Here is a 17,298-nt window from a genome sequence, read left to right on the forward strand (position 1 = left end):
TGTTTGGCAGTTAGCTGATGTTGGCGCATGTGACTGGGGCTGCAGAGCAGTGATGTCATGCGCTTCCAGTTGATTACATGCCAAAGGCAGTTGCTGGCATTAAAAGAGGACACCACATTCTGGGGGACTGGAAGGAAGGTGAGTAGAATAATTTATTTTTTTATTTGTTAAAAAAAGTGAATTTGCTCACTAACAAAGACATGAACAGTCTATAATTTTAAGGGTAGGTTAATTTTAACATAAGAATTGAAAAAAACAAGGACCACTCACAGATCGCATAATCAATAAAAGCAACAACTCCCTAAAGACTATACATAGAACAAGAATTGGAGTCTTTAATTTTGCCAAGAAGACCAAAAAATACCCAAACGAGCAAAAATATTGTCAGTATATTTATTAGAATAAAGTGCTCAAGGATATAGCAATACTATATCGTCCCCCGACAAAGCACATCAACGCGAAACACGTGTTAGGACGCTGGTGCCCACGTGTTAACCCTGTATCTGACGCTAACTAGGCTTCGGTAAGTGGTGCTGCTTTCTATTGTTTTATACATAGAATTACATGATGAGTCTTGATGAGCTTATTACTATTATTGATGCAGCCCTGCTTCTGTTTCTGCCTAAATCATGCCTATATTGGAGTTAAAAAATCTTTTTTCTCCATTTATTCAGGGACACGTGGGTTTTTTTCTCCTTTAGCACTTTCCCCTCCTCATTACTCAAATTATTTGTATTGCTATATCCTTGAACACTTTATTCTAATAAATATATTGAAAATATTTTTGCTCGTTTGGGTATTTTTTGGTCTTCTTGGCAAAATTAAAGAGTCCAATTTTTGTTCTATGTATAATTTAACACTAGAACTACTGAGGTAGTCATTTTGACTACTTTGCACTATGTATTTCTATATAGGTGTCATGAGTCCAGTAGTTCTAGTGTTAAACATAAGACATAGAATACAACAGGATGGGAGATAAATATACCAGGATGAGCTCAGGAAGGGTGACATATATACAAGGATGAGCGACATACACCAGGATGGTCACATATATAACAGGATGGGCCACATATGTACCAGGATGGAGGACACATATAGCAGGAAAGGGTCCAAGTTACCCCCATAACAGTGTTAGCAGCAGATCTCTCCCATAACAATGCATCATTACCACAATTTTTTGTTCCATTTTTTTTTTTCTCAAATTTTCCTCCTCTAAAACCGACATCCATTTTATGGTCCAGTGCATCTTATAGTCCGAAAAATACGAAGTTTTAGGGAAAACCCCTTTAATACTGTTATGAATCTGCCTACACATTTAACAAAAACACTCACATTATCGGTCTTATTTTTATTTTTTAATTTCTTGCTTGCTAATGGAGAAAATGTATCACTATTCCTCCTAGAATGCATTTATTCTAATGTCTATCTCTTTTCCAATAGAGATTAACTTACAGTAAAGGGTTTAAGGAGAACAAATTATGGTAATTAGGGTCATAATTAAAAAATATACCATGCAAGCACTGCAGAGGCTCATCATCAGTAAATTGCCCAAATGGAATAACACGCAGACAGAAGAACAAGCACAGCAGAATCTTCAGCTAAACAGACACTGCTGTTTATTTTTTAATTTAAAATTAAATGTGTCGTCCCTATTAATATATAGTGCTTAGGAGAAAACACACAAAGCAAATAGTGGACAGAAATCTAATTACATGTCCTATTTTCAATAACAAAAATAGAGTTTACAAAAAAGGATTCCAGACTTAATATGTTATATGATTCTGCAACTTCTTTTACCATATCTAAGCATAACACAAATATTAAAATACTCTGGTGCTACTGCTTTGTAATTACAGATTAAGGGGGTTGCAGTATTTAGGTATTTATATAGTCCAGTACATCAATGGAGATTGCTACAGCAAAGAAGCAGCCTGTAGGTAGTAGAAGTTACCAATTCCTCGTACTAGCTAAAATAATACCTCGTAAGTATAAGACACTTTCCTTATACATTAGATTGAAAGAAAACCAACACAAATGGTAGATGCACAATATAAGAAACATATTTCATATTACACATAGAGTAATGTAGAAAAATCAGGCACAAAAAAAAGAAATGAAAGCACAATGGCAAAAAGAAGTGACCCATCAACCCTAAAAAAGGAAAGGACATTCAGACAAGCACATAATAGGTACATGGTCTGTTCGTGTGCTCAATGGTCGTAAATGGAGAACACAGTGGGCCAATGCATATGGCTGATTTTCCATGTGGACCAATAGTTTACACAGAACATACCGTAATAGAATGCAGTATTTTGGTCCATTTTATGGGCAATAATAATGCATGTAAAGTAGAGGCAGCTCCTCTACCCATCCACAGTTTGGAGGAGCACAGAAGTTGCAGACAGAGCCAGGCACAGCCACAATTTTTGTATGTGTCTTGATTGTATTACAATACAGCTATCTGAACCAGCCATACAGACAGAGATAGACAAAAAGTAGTATGGTAAATTATATGTGCTAGTTAAGCTAAGTAGTTGGCATTATTTTGGGTTCAATGTGCCTTTATATTGATTGATTCTAATCTTTGATAGGTACTGTATTATTTAATCTGGTTTTCTAAATTCAGAGTACAAATAGGGATGAGCAAACCCAAACTGTAAAGTCTGACGTTCATACCAAACATTAGGTCTTGGACTCGAACACAGATCTGAAAAAAAGTCTGTGTCCAAGTTTGGAGTTCAGGTACTGCTCACGTGCTAATAAACTTAGCTGAAAGGCTGCAGTACAGCCAATCAACAAGCTTTATTGCATGCTGAAGTTGCCAGTATGCTACTGTGAACAATAAAGAAAAAAGAAAAATGATGTGGGCTCCCACCTATTATTGATAACCAGGGCAGTTAAAGCAAACAACTGCAGGCTGCAATCCTCAACTGTCAGCTTTACCTTGACTGGTAATCACAAATAGAGGGTATCTCATTAAATAAATTCATTAAATAAATAATTGTTTAAAAAAGAGTGAACTCAGCCCTAGTTTTGATGACTAGTCAAGGTAAAGCAGACAACTGGGGGCTGGTATTATCATGGTGTGATGGCTCATGCTTATTTAGCCCTTTCCAGCCTAAAAATAGCAGCCCACGGCTGCCACCGAAGTGGCGCATACATTACATAAGCCAATTCTGGTGCTTTACCAGCCTTCCTAATTGCACTGCTGTGGTGGCAATCAGGGTAATACTTTTGGGGTATGGTGTAGCTGTAAATTGACAGCTTGCATCAAGGCTTAGGGTGAGTAATGGATAGGGATCTATCATACACCCCAATTACTAATCCAGGAGTTAACAAGACACAGACATAGAAAAAAGTCTATTGGAATAAAGATTCCCCCATATGCTCTTGTTCACAAATTTATTAATAAAAAAATTATCGACATTCCAATGTAATCCAACTAACAAGTAACCACCCCCTACACTCCCTCATTCACCAATTTATTAATTAAAAAAATATCCTGGAAGTTCCTACATAATCCAATGGTTTAATGTTTCTCAAGAGTTGTTCTGAGAACTTTTTCAGAACAATGCTCCATAGGTCACTGTCATTTAGTGGCAGCCCTGAAAATTCCAAGTCTGCCACTAGTGACCTATGTAGCCTCGTTCTGAGAACGTTCTTAGAATGAGACTCCATAGTTTCTGCTGGTCAGCAGCAGTCTGGAATTTCTCTTGAGCTTTGATATCTGACTGATAGTGACGTCACCGCTCATGAGAAATTCAGGGCTGCTGCTAACCGGCAGTAACCTACAGAATTTTGTTATTAGAATATTCTTAGAACGAGGCTGCATAGAACACTGCTGGTCAGCCACAGACCTGGAATTTCACACGCCCATGAGAAATTCAGGGTTGCGACTGACTGGCGGTGATCATTGGAGCATTTTTCTGTGAAAGTTCTCAGAAAGGAATTGATGAATGTCATGGGACATTACTCTTCAGATTATGTTGGAACTTCCAGCATTATTTTTAATTAATATATTAATGAATGAGGGAGTGTAGGACAGTGTTTATTCCCCAATTGGATACATCAGAAAGTCATGGATTTTTTTTTATTAATAAATAAATGGGCCCTCCCAGACTCATAATACTGCCCTCAGCTGTCTTCTTTTCTTTGGCTGGTTATCAAAAATAGGGGAGAGCCCATGCCATTTTTTTTAAATTATTTATTTAAATAATTTAAAAAAAAACCTGGGATCCCTTCTATTTTGATAACCCTGCTGTCTGCTTTACCCCTGCTGGTTATCAAAAACTGGTGGGACAGCACATCTTTTTTTTTTAATTTATGCCCTATCCACATTTGTTTGCAGGACAATTGTCCCCATTTTGCTTCCTTTTGCCACCTTCTAGCCTTTATTATGACCATTTTACAGTTATTTTATAGCACAAAAAGTTCAGGTTTTCAATGACTTGTATGGGGTTTGGGGTCCGGGCTCAAGTTCAAGTCAAGTTTGAGTCTCGGAATTAATTTTTCTTTAAAGTACGGCAAACCCAAATATCCATAGGTCCGCTTATCACTCAGTACACTAGCTATTTCATATGCACTTTTTGGATACAGGTTTCAATCTATTTGGTATCATAATACCTATCAGCTCTTTATTTCTTTCCATTTGAAAAGATTACTTTTGGGGTATAAGGCCCCTTTTCCCACTGCAACATCGCTAACGACATCGCTGTAACATCACCGGTTTTGTGACGTAATAGCGACCTCCCCAGCGACATTGCAGTGTGTGAAAAGCATCAGCGACCTGGCCCCCGCTGTGAGGTTGCTGATCGCTACAAATCTTTCAGGACCATTTTTTGGTCCTTTGTTTCCCGCTGAGCAGTAATGTTTGACACCGTTACAACAACTTCGTTAGTGACTTCCCTTTCAAATAGCTCATTTAACACGTTCCCAATGACCAGCTGGGTCGTTCTGCAGGTCCGTATCGCTGCTGCGTCGTTGGTAAGGTCTGCCTGTTTGACAGCTCACCAGCGACTCACCAGAGACTTTTTAATGATCTCAACCAGGTTGGGATCGCTGGTGGGATCGCTAGAAAGTCTCAGTGTGTAAAGGGGCCTTTACAGATGAAAGGTCATCTCTTTTTCTATCATGCTATCATGCTCTGCTGCTCTCTCTCTTTGTTCTTGATTTCTGTTTTTTTCTGTTTATTATTTTTTGCACAAAATATTAAAATATGTAAATATTTTTCTTATTTTGCAGATCTTGTATTTAAAGCCTATATCTAAGGGTATGGTTCAACTTGCTTTTTGCGCGGACGAGAGCAATTAGATTGCACTCGCACCAGTGCAAAACTATGGGGCAGTGTCCATCTGTGATTGATTTCTCAAGCCATATCGGCCTGAGAAATGAATCACAGCATGTTGCGTTTGGCAACGAGTCTCAGCTCTCGCACCTCCATACAAGTCTATGGGAGTGTGTGAAACATCGCACTGCACTCGCATGTAATCTGACTGCAGTGTGATGTAGTATGTAGAGACAGGCAGAGGAGGAGATAGGAAAAAGTGCTCCCTCCCTCTTCCCCACAGCTGTGACCCAATCCCAAGATCGCATCACAGTCGCAGCAGAGGGTCATTGACATATCGCTTTCGATGCTCTCACATTTGAAGCTATACGCAAGTGGAACCATACCCTAAAGCCCAATCTCTACCTGTCAACTGATAATAAAACTAACATTACTGTAAGAAAGTACCTTTGTGACTGTTGTTCTTCAGAAGCTTTGCATGCTGCAAGTATTTCATTTCCTCTGATTATTTACTGAAATACTATACTTTTGTGTGTCCTAAACTAATATACTGAATAACTAATATTAAAGAGTGCTGTTTATAAGGTAACATATGAAAATAATACACTATATGTGTGTAAGTGAGGAACAACACTTTCTAGTTATTATATTACTGGTACAGTGGAAAGGGGCCGAAGGTACAGAAAGTGATGGCTCAGCCCATTAACAGTAGAAGCCCCAGAAATTTCAAGCTCCCCCCCCCTGAAGTCCCGAAAGAGGGTCAAATGACCCTTAGTCCAAACTGAATAGAACTAACTAGAAACTAAATGGCTAAACTCAATGGAAAACAACAACCTCCTGTGGTGCGAAAGAAATGGCCTTATAATTACAGAACAAAAGACGGTGATTATAGGATGTTAGCTAAAATCCTTCAGGTAATTCGACTAGTCTCTGGGTTCCAAAGGTAGGAATGTTAAATGACCCCTCTCTGGGACTTCTAGTGTTAATCTGATCTTTAGGTAGCTCCAAAATAGATCCAGGTGTGGTCCTATGAGCAGGTGTACATGTGAATTGAAGGCTGCTTTATTGGTTTTTGTTATAATACTAACAATGGTCTCTGAGCTGCTTTGTGGATACTAGGTGCTGTGATGTACATGGCATCTGTGGAACTTGTGCTCTTTTTTTTCTGTTCAGGATATGTTCACAAGCAGCAGCAACATAGATGATGTTATACAGCAGAATTGAGCAGTGTAGCTGTGAATCAAGAGCTTAAAGAAAAAGAAGTTTTCATCTATTAATGTTACCCCTTCTCATATGACCTAACTAAATCATTTTTCTAAAATATTTCAATTACTTGGCAGCTCCTGTAAGCTTATCTGTGTGGCTGCTATATTCCTTTTTTGTGATATAGCAAGGTTACTTCCGCTCTGGGGACTGGAATTGGATGAACTGAACAGTGCACGTCACTGGTGTGGGCGGGGCTACCTCAGTAAGTGACAGCAGTCTGACGACACATGCGTAGATCAGACCTCACTCTCCTCTCTGCCTCCATCCTGCCAATGCTTTTACGTTCCCTCCCTTTAACTGACAAACACTGCAATGTGTTGTTTCTTACTAGAAAGCATTTCACAGGGTTTGTCACCTGAAGTGACATCACTTCAAAGCTTCAGTAGAGTCAGTCTACAGCACTCATGACCGAGTCCAGATTAGGCTTCATCGCCCTCTGACTCAATTGTTCTGAAGCTTTGAACTGCTGTCCCTTCAGGTACCAAGCCTTGTGATATGCTTTCTAAGAACAAGCAGTACAGTGCAGCACTTGTCAGCTGAAGGGTCGGCACTTCAAATCACAGGCAGGATGGAAGCAGAGAGGAGAGTGAGGGCTGATCTGCGCATGCGTGCTCAGACTGTTGTCACTCACTAATACTAATAGGTAACCCTGCCCACACCAGTGACGTGCCCTGTTCAGTGCGTCAGATTCCGGTCCCCAGAACGGTGGTAACCTTGCTGCATCACAACAGAGTAATGAAACAGCCTCACTGACATAGGCTTACAGGAGCAGGGCAGGTAATAGAAGTATACTACGAAAATGATTAGCAGGAAGAGTTGGGTCATATGAGAAGGGGTTAAATTAGTAGTACTAGTAGTACTGCATCTTTTAGTACATTCTAGAAGATGCAGCACAATCTAGATGTCTGTGCCTCTCTCTCCTCCTCTTCTCCTTTACGTAAAATAAGATACACAAAAATGTTTCTATGATATGTTTGTGCTATTGATTCATGTAAAGTTTGTTAAAAAGTCCATGACTATTTGATTTTGCGCAAATGTTTAGGTTCTCATAATTTTGTATAGGAAGCTATTGTATCAATAGTTATCTGCAAAGACTTTATACAGAAAACTAATTAAATGGGAGCATCCCCAGTACAGACCTTTAGATCTGAATTTTGTTTTTTCAGTGATTCAACAGTATAGGATATATCCTTCCAAGATTCAATCCGTCCTTTTGCCTTCTCCAGTATTTGTTCTGCCTCATACCGAGCTTCATGCCACTGAGTAGAATCCTTCAGCATTTCCTGCAGTTGTTGTCTTCTATTCTGAAGGTGGCATTGTACTTCCTCCCATTGATTTTGTATTTTTTCAACTGTTAAACAGAAAAGACAAGTCTTATGTAAAGTGCGGTAATTTATTCTTCAAGGTTAAAGGAATTTGACTTATTACTCATCAAAGATGTTTGTGATTTTTGTGGCTATATACAATGAAGTATTTCTACATTTTATAGAAAATGTTGCGAATATTGGCATTTTCATGCCAGCTCAAAGCAGGTTCAACAAAATGGGGGAGCAAAAAGGAGCCAGGACAGGATGGGGCAAGGTTTTGACTGCCCATCAAATTCTGCAAAAGGGCTAATGTTTTTTTTACATCAGAAATGCTACTCCAGTCACCAACTGGATTGGTATTTGTGGCTAGGCACAACAGAGGAGCACACTACTGAGAATACATGCTAAATCAATTAAGAGGCATATACCTCTTAATGAGTTTGCAGCTTTGTATTCCAGCGAGCTCTTCATTAAGACTACCATATGAAATGCCAGTCTTAATGAACTGACCCCTTAGTCTTTTTTTTTAAACAGCTCTTATCATATTGGCACCAGATAAAGGGCAAACAATTAAAGAGATATTTCCAAAATTGTAAGTTATTTCTAAACCATAAAATATTTACCAACCTACTAATTATTCCTGGTTCCCCAGTGAACCTAAAAACAGGGCTCTGGAAACCACAAATTGGGCTCTACAGACAACTATCTTGTAATGAGCCCAACAGTTAATGCTCATCCTTTGCTCCAGCGGATATTTTTGGCATTACCATAAACAATAAATAGAGCAGAAGTTGAGTAACAGCACCTACTCTCCATTCAAAAGAGGGCTATTCAGAAGTCCATTTTAAAGATCTATGGGGGTCTCATCGGTCAGACTTCCACAGATTGTTAAAGGGGTGTTCTGACACCTTTAATCTATTCATGTATTTTAAGTATCCTTCCTTACAGCCTAAACACATTTGTATTTGCTTTATTACATAATACACTACACTTTTCCCTAACTAGTTAATCTCTGAATGTGTTTTTTTCCTTGTATTTCCTGTGATGTTTTGTTTGAGAGGTGTTTCAAAAGGGACTTGACAGGTGGCTGGGGCTGCACTCATTTCCCACAGCGTCTATCACTTGTCCTGGAACAGGACATCATCAGGGGATAGGGCTACAAATAATAACTAGTTTCTTGCATTACCGCCACTTATGAAGGTGATGATGATGCAACTGTGATGCCCTGGGCAAGCCAGGGGTCACAGGTCAACACACCACCACACCCTACACCCCAGTTAGGAACATCAAAGCTAACCCAAAATCCTTGTTGCCTTCCTCCAGGGGCTGATGTTCACACCAGGGGGTGGGCCAGGCGGTTGGCTCCGCCCACCGAGGAGTTCACAGCCCTGGAGGCGGGAGAAACCAGGCAGATAGAGTTTGGAGGAGGAAGTGGAAGGAGTAAACATGAGTTGAGTTAAGGAAGTGAAGTGGTAGAGGAGCAAAGGAGAAAACTGGAGAAAAGGAGTAAAAGTGAGAGTAGAAAAGCCTGAAGTTTGTCCAGCTGTGTGCAGGACAGAGTCAGCAAGGTCAGCAACGGCGGTGATTGTCCGGAGGGGTGACCGTTTGGAAGTTCCTGGAAGGACCACGGATGGGTGGTGGCCCGGCGGTCTGGAGCAGTGTACAAAGGACAGTCAGCACCAGGGCAGGGGGCTCTCGGACCCCGGCAAGGCTAGGAGTCGCCATAATTTGCCAAATCCGTCAGTGAAGGGGACGTCGATCTCCCAACAACCAAGTCCCGATTGAAGGCAACAGCCCAACCATTACAGTAGAGACACCGCCACCGCCAGGGCACCAGTTTATAAGGGCCAGCGCATGCGGGCAAAGAGTAGAGCTCCTCCGGTCCAGCTTGAAGCCAGGGAGCGGGTTACCGGTGGGAACCCATCGAGACCATCAACGACATTAGGTGCAGGAAAAGGGACATCACCGTCACCTACTGGGGAAAGCAAGTGCAGCCGTCCGTGGGAACCGTCTTTCCAGCCGTGTGTTTTACCGAGAACTGTGTCAATGTCTCAGGCTGAGTGAGTACCACAGTGCCGCAAGGCACAGCGCTGCCCCCGCGTCCCTGCGCCCACCAAGCCCTGCATCTCCCACCTCATCACTGGGCCCCGGGATCACCAACCCCTACCCACGGAGGGGCAACACAACAACTTGCTGCTTCACGCCATCACTCCCGGGATCCCCACACCGAGCAGCGGTGGTGCTAACAAATCACCACAACCGTGGGTGGCGTCACGGACAATAGACAATATCCCAACAACCCAATCCCCTTTCACTCACGGGCGAGGAGCGCCGCTCGAGAACCCCCGGGATCCGGCCCACCGCTTGAGCCACCACTGAGCAGCAGCAGTCGGACCCGAGCAGAGGGGGTGAGCGCAGTGCTGACACCCTCCTCCCCGCCCGCGACAACTTGGCGTCATGAACGGATCTTACCGCTCTGCCGTCTGGTAGAGGTGCGCCTTGTTACCGCTGGAGGTGTCCGGCAGAAAAATTTCAGAAGCCGCCATCTTTGGCGTGAAAAGTTCCCGCTCGAGCATCTTCTCGAGTAGCAGAGGCGCGAAGGCCAAAACCCCGCCCCGAGAGAGGAGGGGCCGGAAAGAGCTAAGGGGGACGCGATGGTGGCTGGCTGTATGTGAACGCAGCTATAAAAGCAGAGACGCCAGGACTCTGCAGCAATACTGGGTTCCTGGAAGGCACGATTGCCAAGATGTACAACCCAACTCCCAACGAGGAAGCCCCCGCGCCCGGCACGGCGACGTGGTTGAGGGACCGGATCATCCTGCTGAGTAACCGTCTGCAGGCCCGTATGCAACTCCTCCTGGAGGAGTGGGAGACCGACATGGCAGATGTGGTGGCTGCTATGTGGAGACGCGAGATAGAAGAGGATTTGGAGGAGCGGGTAAGCGACCCACGCCCCTGTATTCCTGAGGGATCGGCCATTGAAGCTGAGGGGCCCGGCCGGCTTCCGCTCACCCTGCCTTTCTCCTCGCTACCCGTGATAGCTGCTGCCGCTCCGCCATTAGGCCCGCTACCTGCCCAACCGGTAGCGATACCCTGCCCAGCCGCTCCGGCGGACCAGCCGGCTGCAGACGTCCGGGACGTCCCTGAAGTACCCCAGGGGGAACCGCTAGAACCACGGCCCCTTAACAGCATGGTGCCAGAAGTCCCAGTAGAGACTGTGCCAGACTCTGAGCCCGGGACCGTGGCCTGGATGAGGGCCCGAGTGATTCAGTTCCACCAGCGTCAGCAGGAACAAATCCTCCAGATGATGGAGCAGTGGACCAGTGAGGTGGAGATGCTGACTACGACTGCCCCGAGGTACGGAGGGGAAATGGATGTAGCAGAGTCAACTGGTGACCCACGTCCCTATGTCCTACCTGGACCGGCCGCTGCGGCTGAGGGGCCCGGCCTAGTCTCGGCCTATACATCACCCTTGCCGCTACTTATGGGGCGCCTCAGTGTAAGCTCGCCTAATTTGCTGCTCCGTGCTACCGCAGAAGGGACTGAAATGCTGGATGCTGGAGGCCAGGAGGCTGCGGCAGCTGGTGGCAACCCGCCTGACGCAGAAACAAGAGAGGCAAGAGAGCGTGCCCACTATGTAGGAGGTCCAATGGTCTTCCATACCCCGCGTACCGGTGGAAATGGGTACCGGGTACCCCTGTCCCAGCAGGCATGTCAGTGCATGTTTGATATGCTGGTGGAGGGGGATGGATCCGCTGTAGGCGAGGACTTTGAGTAGGGCAGCGGATGCCCGCTGCATCAGCCCCCGTTGGGGCCACCACTAAGTTTCTGTTTGAGTTTGTGTGAAAGTTTTGAAAATGATGAAAATGATTACCGGAGAAGTCATCTGATTGTCTAACAGTGATTGAACCGGCCGGAGCCGGCACCGTTGTCCCCGTGGGTACCGTTTAAAAAGTTTGCATGAGGAACTGCTCATGGACAAGCCCGAGAACTTGCAGGGCAACCACAAACGTTAGTGGCTTGTAAATAAATTGTTTACCTTTACCGTTTCTGCAATGCCGCCTCCGGAGAGGCAGGTTGGAGGGAGGGCCCTCAGCGGAGCAGGCTGGGGCCCAGCCACCAAAGAAACTGGTGGCTACCCTCTGAAGGGGAAGGACAGATCCCGCTCGGGTAACGTGTGCTGGACTTGGGGACAAGGGGTGCTGCCTGGGTTTTAGGGGCAGCATCAGGGCCAAGTTGCTTGGGTGGGAGAGAGCGGAAACCATAACCGTGAACCGTTTTGCAACGTTTAAGTAAAGTGCCTCCCGTTATGGGAAGAAGTATTAAAAATGTAAATATGTTACCGTTTTACTTTTATATGATTTCAGAAAAATAAAACCGGTGTTGGACGGGCAGCCCGCGGACGGTCTGCATTTTGCTAAGGGGGAATGTGACGCCCTGGGCAAGCCAGGGGTCACAGGTCAACACACCACCACACCCTACACCCCAGTTAGGAACATCAAAGCTAACCCAAAATCCTTGTTGCCTTCCTCCAGGGGCTGATGTTCACACCAGGGGGTGGGCCAGGCGGTAGGCTCCGCCCACCAAGGAGTTCACAGCCCTGGAGGCGGGAGAAACCAGGCAGATAGAGTTTGGAGGAGGAAGTGGAAGGAGTAAACACATGAGTTGAGTTAAGGAAGTGAAGTGGTAGAGGAGCAAAGGAGAAAACTGGAGAAAAGGAGTAAAAGTGAGAGTAGAAAAGCCTGAAGTTTGTCCAGCTGTGTGCAGGACAGAGTCAGCAAGGTCAGCAACGGCGGTGATTGTCCGGAGGGGTGACCGTTTGGAAGTTCCTGGAAGGACCGCGGACGGGTGGTGGCCCGGCGGTCTGGAGCAGTGTACAAAGGACAGTCAGCACCAGGGCAGGGGCCTCTCGGACCCCGGCAAGGCTAGGAGTCGCCATAATTTGCCAAATCCGTCAGTGAAGGGGACGTCGATCCCCCAACAACCAAGTCCCGATTGAAGGCAACAGCCCAACCATTACAGTAGAGACACCGCCAGGGCACCAGTTTCTAAGGGCCAGCGCCTGCAGGCAAAGAGTAGAGCTCCTCCGGTCCAGCTTGAAGCCGGGGAGCGGGTTACCGGTGGGAACCCATCCAGACCATCAACGACATTAGGTGCAGGAAAAGGGACATCACCGTCACCTACTGGGGAAAGCAAGTGCAGCCGTCCGTGGGAACCGTCTTTCCAGCCGTGTGTTTTACCGAGAACTGTGTCAACGTCTCAGGCTGAGTGAGTACCACAGTGCCGCAAGGCACAGCGCTGCCCCCGCGTCCCTGCGCCCACCAAGCCCTGCATCTCCCACCTCATCACTGGGCCCCGGGATCACCAACCCCTACCCACGGAGGGGCAACACAACAACTTGCTGCTTCCCACCATCACTCCCGGGATCCCCACACCGAGCAGCGGTGGTGCTAACAAATCACCACAACCGTGGGTGGCGTCACGGACAATAGACAATATCCCAACAACCCAATCCCCTTTCACTCACGGGCGAGGAGCGCCGCTCGAGAACCCCTGGGATCCGGTCCACCGCTCGAGCCACCAGTGAGCAGCAGCAGCCGGACCCGAGCAGAGGGGGTGAGCGCAGTGCTAACACCCTCCTCCCCGCCCGCGACACAACCATGATGATGAAGAGGCTATGAGTGCAACATTGGCACTCTGCTTCTATCTCCCCACCACCATAGCTTCTAACTGAAAGATGTTATAAGGGGGTTAAAATAGAAGCAGTGAGTGACACTAGTGCTGCGCCACAGCTTCTACCACTGCCCTAAACAAATCATCATCAGATAGAAGATAGAAGATAGAAGGTGATAGAAGCAGTAAGTGACCCAGTACCGCCACTGATGACAATTAATATAACAGCGGTGCTAGACGCTTTAGGGAAGCACTGGTGCCACTCACTGCTTCTATCTCTGCCCCTTGGGGATGTCTTTCACTTAGAAGCTACGGCATCAACAGAGATAGAAATAGAGTGTTGATGCTGCATTCATATCTTCCACAGCATCTATCATCAGGACAACGTCAAATACAATGGTGAAGCAAGAAACTAGTTATATCCATTTGAGATGATGCAACAGGTAAAGTCCAGTTTCTTTTTTTAAAGTCTGGCCAAACCCAGCAAACCGAAACATCCACGAGTCCGCTCATCTCTACACATGGCCACATCTTCTGATCCTCATAGTTCATCAAGAAATTCACCGGCATCAAATGTTTATGCGGACTTCCACTTTCATGAGGCCTAGGAGGGTTCTGCACAACTACACGGAGGGTTATGGCAGGTGGGGATGATGGGCCAGAGAGGTGAGTGGTAAGTTCAGTATAAGGATTGCACAATGTGACTCCCAAACCTCTTTAGAGATATACTGTAAGTTTAGAGATTTAAATAACATACCAATGTCGTAATCGAGATTGGTGCAAAATGCCACCAGAATGATGTGGAGGACTGATAAAGTCATTCAGAAACGTTATTGCTGCTAAAGGTTGTTTACAATCTATTAATAAATGGGGTGTACTTAATTTTTTCCACACACTGCTTTGGCATTTTGGCTACTTTTTGTTATTTAAATACTGACCAAGTGTAATTTGTTGTGTGATATTTTTCACCTGAGGTTTTATTTACTTAAGCTCATGTCACACGTCCATATAAAACACATATACGTGTGGCATGGTCCATTTGGCCTATCCTTGTTTTTATCACCCATCCACTTGTACATTTTTAAAAACAAGTGTCATTCAAGTGTCACCTGTGTGCCATCCATGTTTCTCTGGTATGTATAAAGAAAAAATGACATTACAAAGCATCCCATATACTTTGCAATGTTAAACTTGTACAGCACATGGACGGCACATGGATGGAACACGGGTGTCATCCGTGTGCTGGTCATGTTTTTCACTGACCAAAAGACTTTTATTGGCTTTTGTCATCCGTGTAATGGCCCCATGTTGTATTCATGAAAAAAAATGAATGCCACACTTACCGGTAGCACGTACATGTAAAGGGAGCCTTAAAGGGGATATCTAGAAGTTTTGTTTTTCCCTCTGGGGCTAAGCGGTTAACCTGTTATCTACCTTCCTGTTCTGCCCTAAAATGACCTCTCCAGGTTCAGAGCAGACATAAATCAATTCTGCCGGTGATTCTCCAACTTCATCTGACGTCACATAGACAGAGCAGTTCCTTTTCTTCTGCTCTGCTCTGTCGATAGAGCGTCATTGCTGACATCATGTTGATTGACAGCTGGCTCCTTTGCAGTACCAGTTACAGCCTTGTTTTTAATTGGGAAAATTAAAGATTGAACAATAATTTGTGTGTTTTCTCGTTATGGTTTTATGATTTTGTGGTAACAGCATTTGACATAAAGATATACGAGACATCATCTTATTTATATTCAAATGAAATTTTCATACTGAATAAATGTTTCAATTAGTGGTGCGAAACTATAAATATTCCATTCATGAATTATTCATACATTTTTGCATCCAAAGTTCTTTATTAATTTCTACATCTTAATTTACTATTATAGACGATCTCTAATTAAATCCATATATTATCCACTTTATTCACACACATTTTCAAACATACTGTACTTTCTTCAAATATGGAAAACAAATTCTATGCAATATACCTAAACATCAACACAATGCTATGAAATACACCTTCATTTGGAATACATTAAATATTAAAGCAATTCCCAATTTTTGTTTCCATCCTTACACCTCACACCTGATATTTATCACAATCTGCACTTCTTTTATACATAGTGTACATACGTGCTTGTGCTCAAGTCTCCTCTTTACTTCTCTTTATACTCCAACTTAAGTCCAAGATTTCATCCTGCATTTGAATCCTCTATGCTCTCCTACCAACCCATGATGCATCAGCACAACATTACATTACCAGCGAGGGCCAATACTACCTCTGACTGCTATGGCACCAGTGGTATTATCCTTCCCTCTATATTCTCCTAAATAAGCTATGCTAACTATACAGTGAGGTGGCTGAATTGTCATATTCTTCATATAAAGAGAACCTGTCAACATAATTTTGTAATGTAAAGTCATGGCTGTAATGGAGCTGTAATACTGATTAAATTGATACCTTTGGTGATTCTTTATTGTTGTTCTTCTTTAATCACCATTTGAAATGTTCTGTTATTAGATTTTGGCTGAACTGTTCACTGAGTCTTCTCCTCCCTGTCTGTGATTCTATAGCCTCTGACTGTTTCTGGTTTTTGAATAGAGTAGGTGAAGGTGCCATGGAATGACAGACTGGGAGGAGAAGACCTGGTGTACAGTCCAGCCCCTGTGCCCTGAAATCTAATTATCAGAAAACTTCAAATGGTTAATAAAAAAAGAACAGGAACGTGGATTTTTTCCTCAAAGCTACCAATTTAATCTGTAGCGCCATTATAGCCATGTTTTTACATTACAAAATTGAGCAGACAGGTTCTTTTCAACTTTTATTTCAGTAGCTCTTTAATTATCATCAGTGACTATGCAGAGCCAGCACTAAGGGGGGGTAGACTGGGCAATCACCCAGAGCCCCATCCGCAAAAGGACCCCCTGCTACTGCTGCCCCTCCAACGCACTGAATAGAGGATGGACATCAGTGTCCTGTAGATTCTCTGTACTCCTGGCGTATCTCTCGCTCTCACTCTCTCCCCACAGTGTTGGGTCAGAAGCAGAGAGGGAGGGGCAGCATTGCAGTATAGAGACACCGGGACCATAATCAGCCAGAAGTCCTATGAATCCATCTTCTTCATCATGGCTGACCCTCCATAATTGTCCTGTGATCTGAACAAATGAAGTAGCAGGACCTGGCCAGTGTATATATGGATATAAACACTGAATACTGAATATGTACCTATATAGATTTGTACATATGCAACATATAGTGTGTTTATCTATATATGTGTATATATTATGTATGTCTACATATATATGTGTAGATGTATATATATATATATATATATATACAGTTAAGCAAGGACTAAAATATAACTTTTAATTACTCACTTTACAATCATACATAAAGTGCAGTGCACAATTGTGCAAAAACACAAATAATATACAATAAAAGGATGGATCTCACTCAATTCTTCACCACGGGCAGATCAAACGCCACCAATTTGGATGATGATGAAAGGCGAATTAGAGGGTTATTCGGAGGCAGTATGGGGGTTGCACCTTGGCTAACGCTTTGGGTTACCTCCATATATTTGGGTAACAGAAATGGAAGTATGATGATTTTATTATCATTTCCCAGAAAGAACCCACCCATTTATTTTTCTATTTCTGCTGTTATTTTGCCTATTTGGTCGGGTAAGGGCTTTAATCTGTACTCATCCTGCATGTACACCAAATTGAATGAATGGGCTAACTATGCCCCTCCCCCCTCTTTGTTTA

The 17,298-nt window shown here is 44.0% G+C and overlaps 1 protein-coding gene across 9 annotated transcripts in view; it reads right to left on the reverse strand.

The window, feature by feature from the left end:
* DMD (dystrophin) overlaps positions 1-17,298 on the reverse strand; it is a 4,177,531-nt gene that overhangs the window by 1,150,636 nt on the left and 3,009,597 nt on the right. For all 9 annotated transcript variants that reach the window (XM_075336500.1, XM_075336497.1, XM_075336505.1 and 6 more), the window contains one exon: positions 7,690-7,901. In XM_075336500.1, coding sequence (XP_075192615.1) covers positions 7,690-7,901 — 212 coding nt within the window. The remainder of the gene's footprint in view (positions 1-7,689; positions 7,902-17,298) is intronic.

Source organism: Anomaloglossus baeobatrachus, chromosome 2 (genome assembly GCF_048569485.1).
Source record: "Anomaloglossus baeobatrachus isolate aAnoBae1 chromosome 2, aAnoBae1.hap1, whole genome shotgun sequence".
In the NCBI taxonomy this organism is placed as follows: domain Eukaryota; kingdom Metazoa; phylum Chordata; class Amphibia; order Anura; family Aromobatidae; genus Anomaloglossus; species Anomaloglossus baeobatrachus.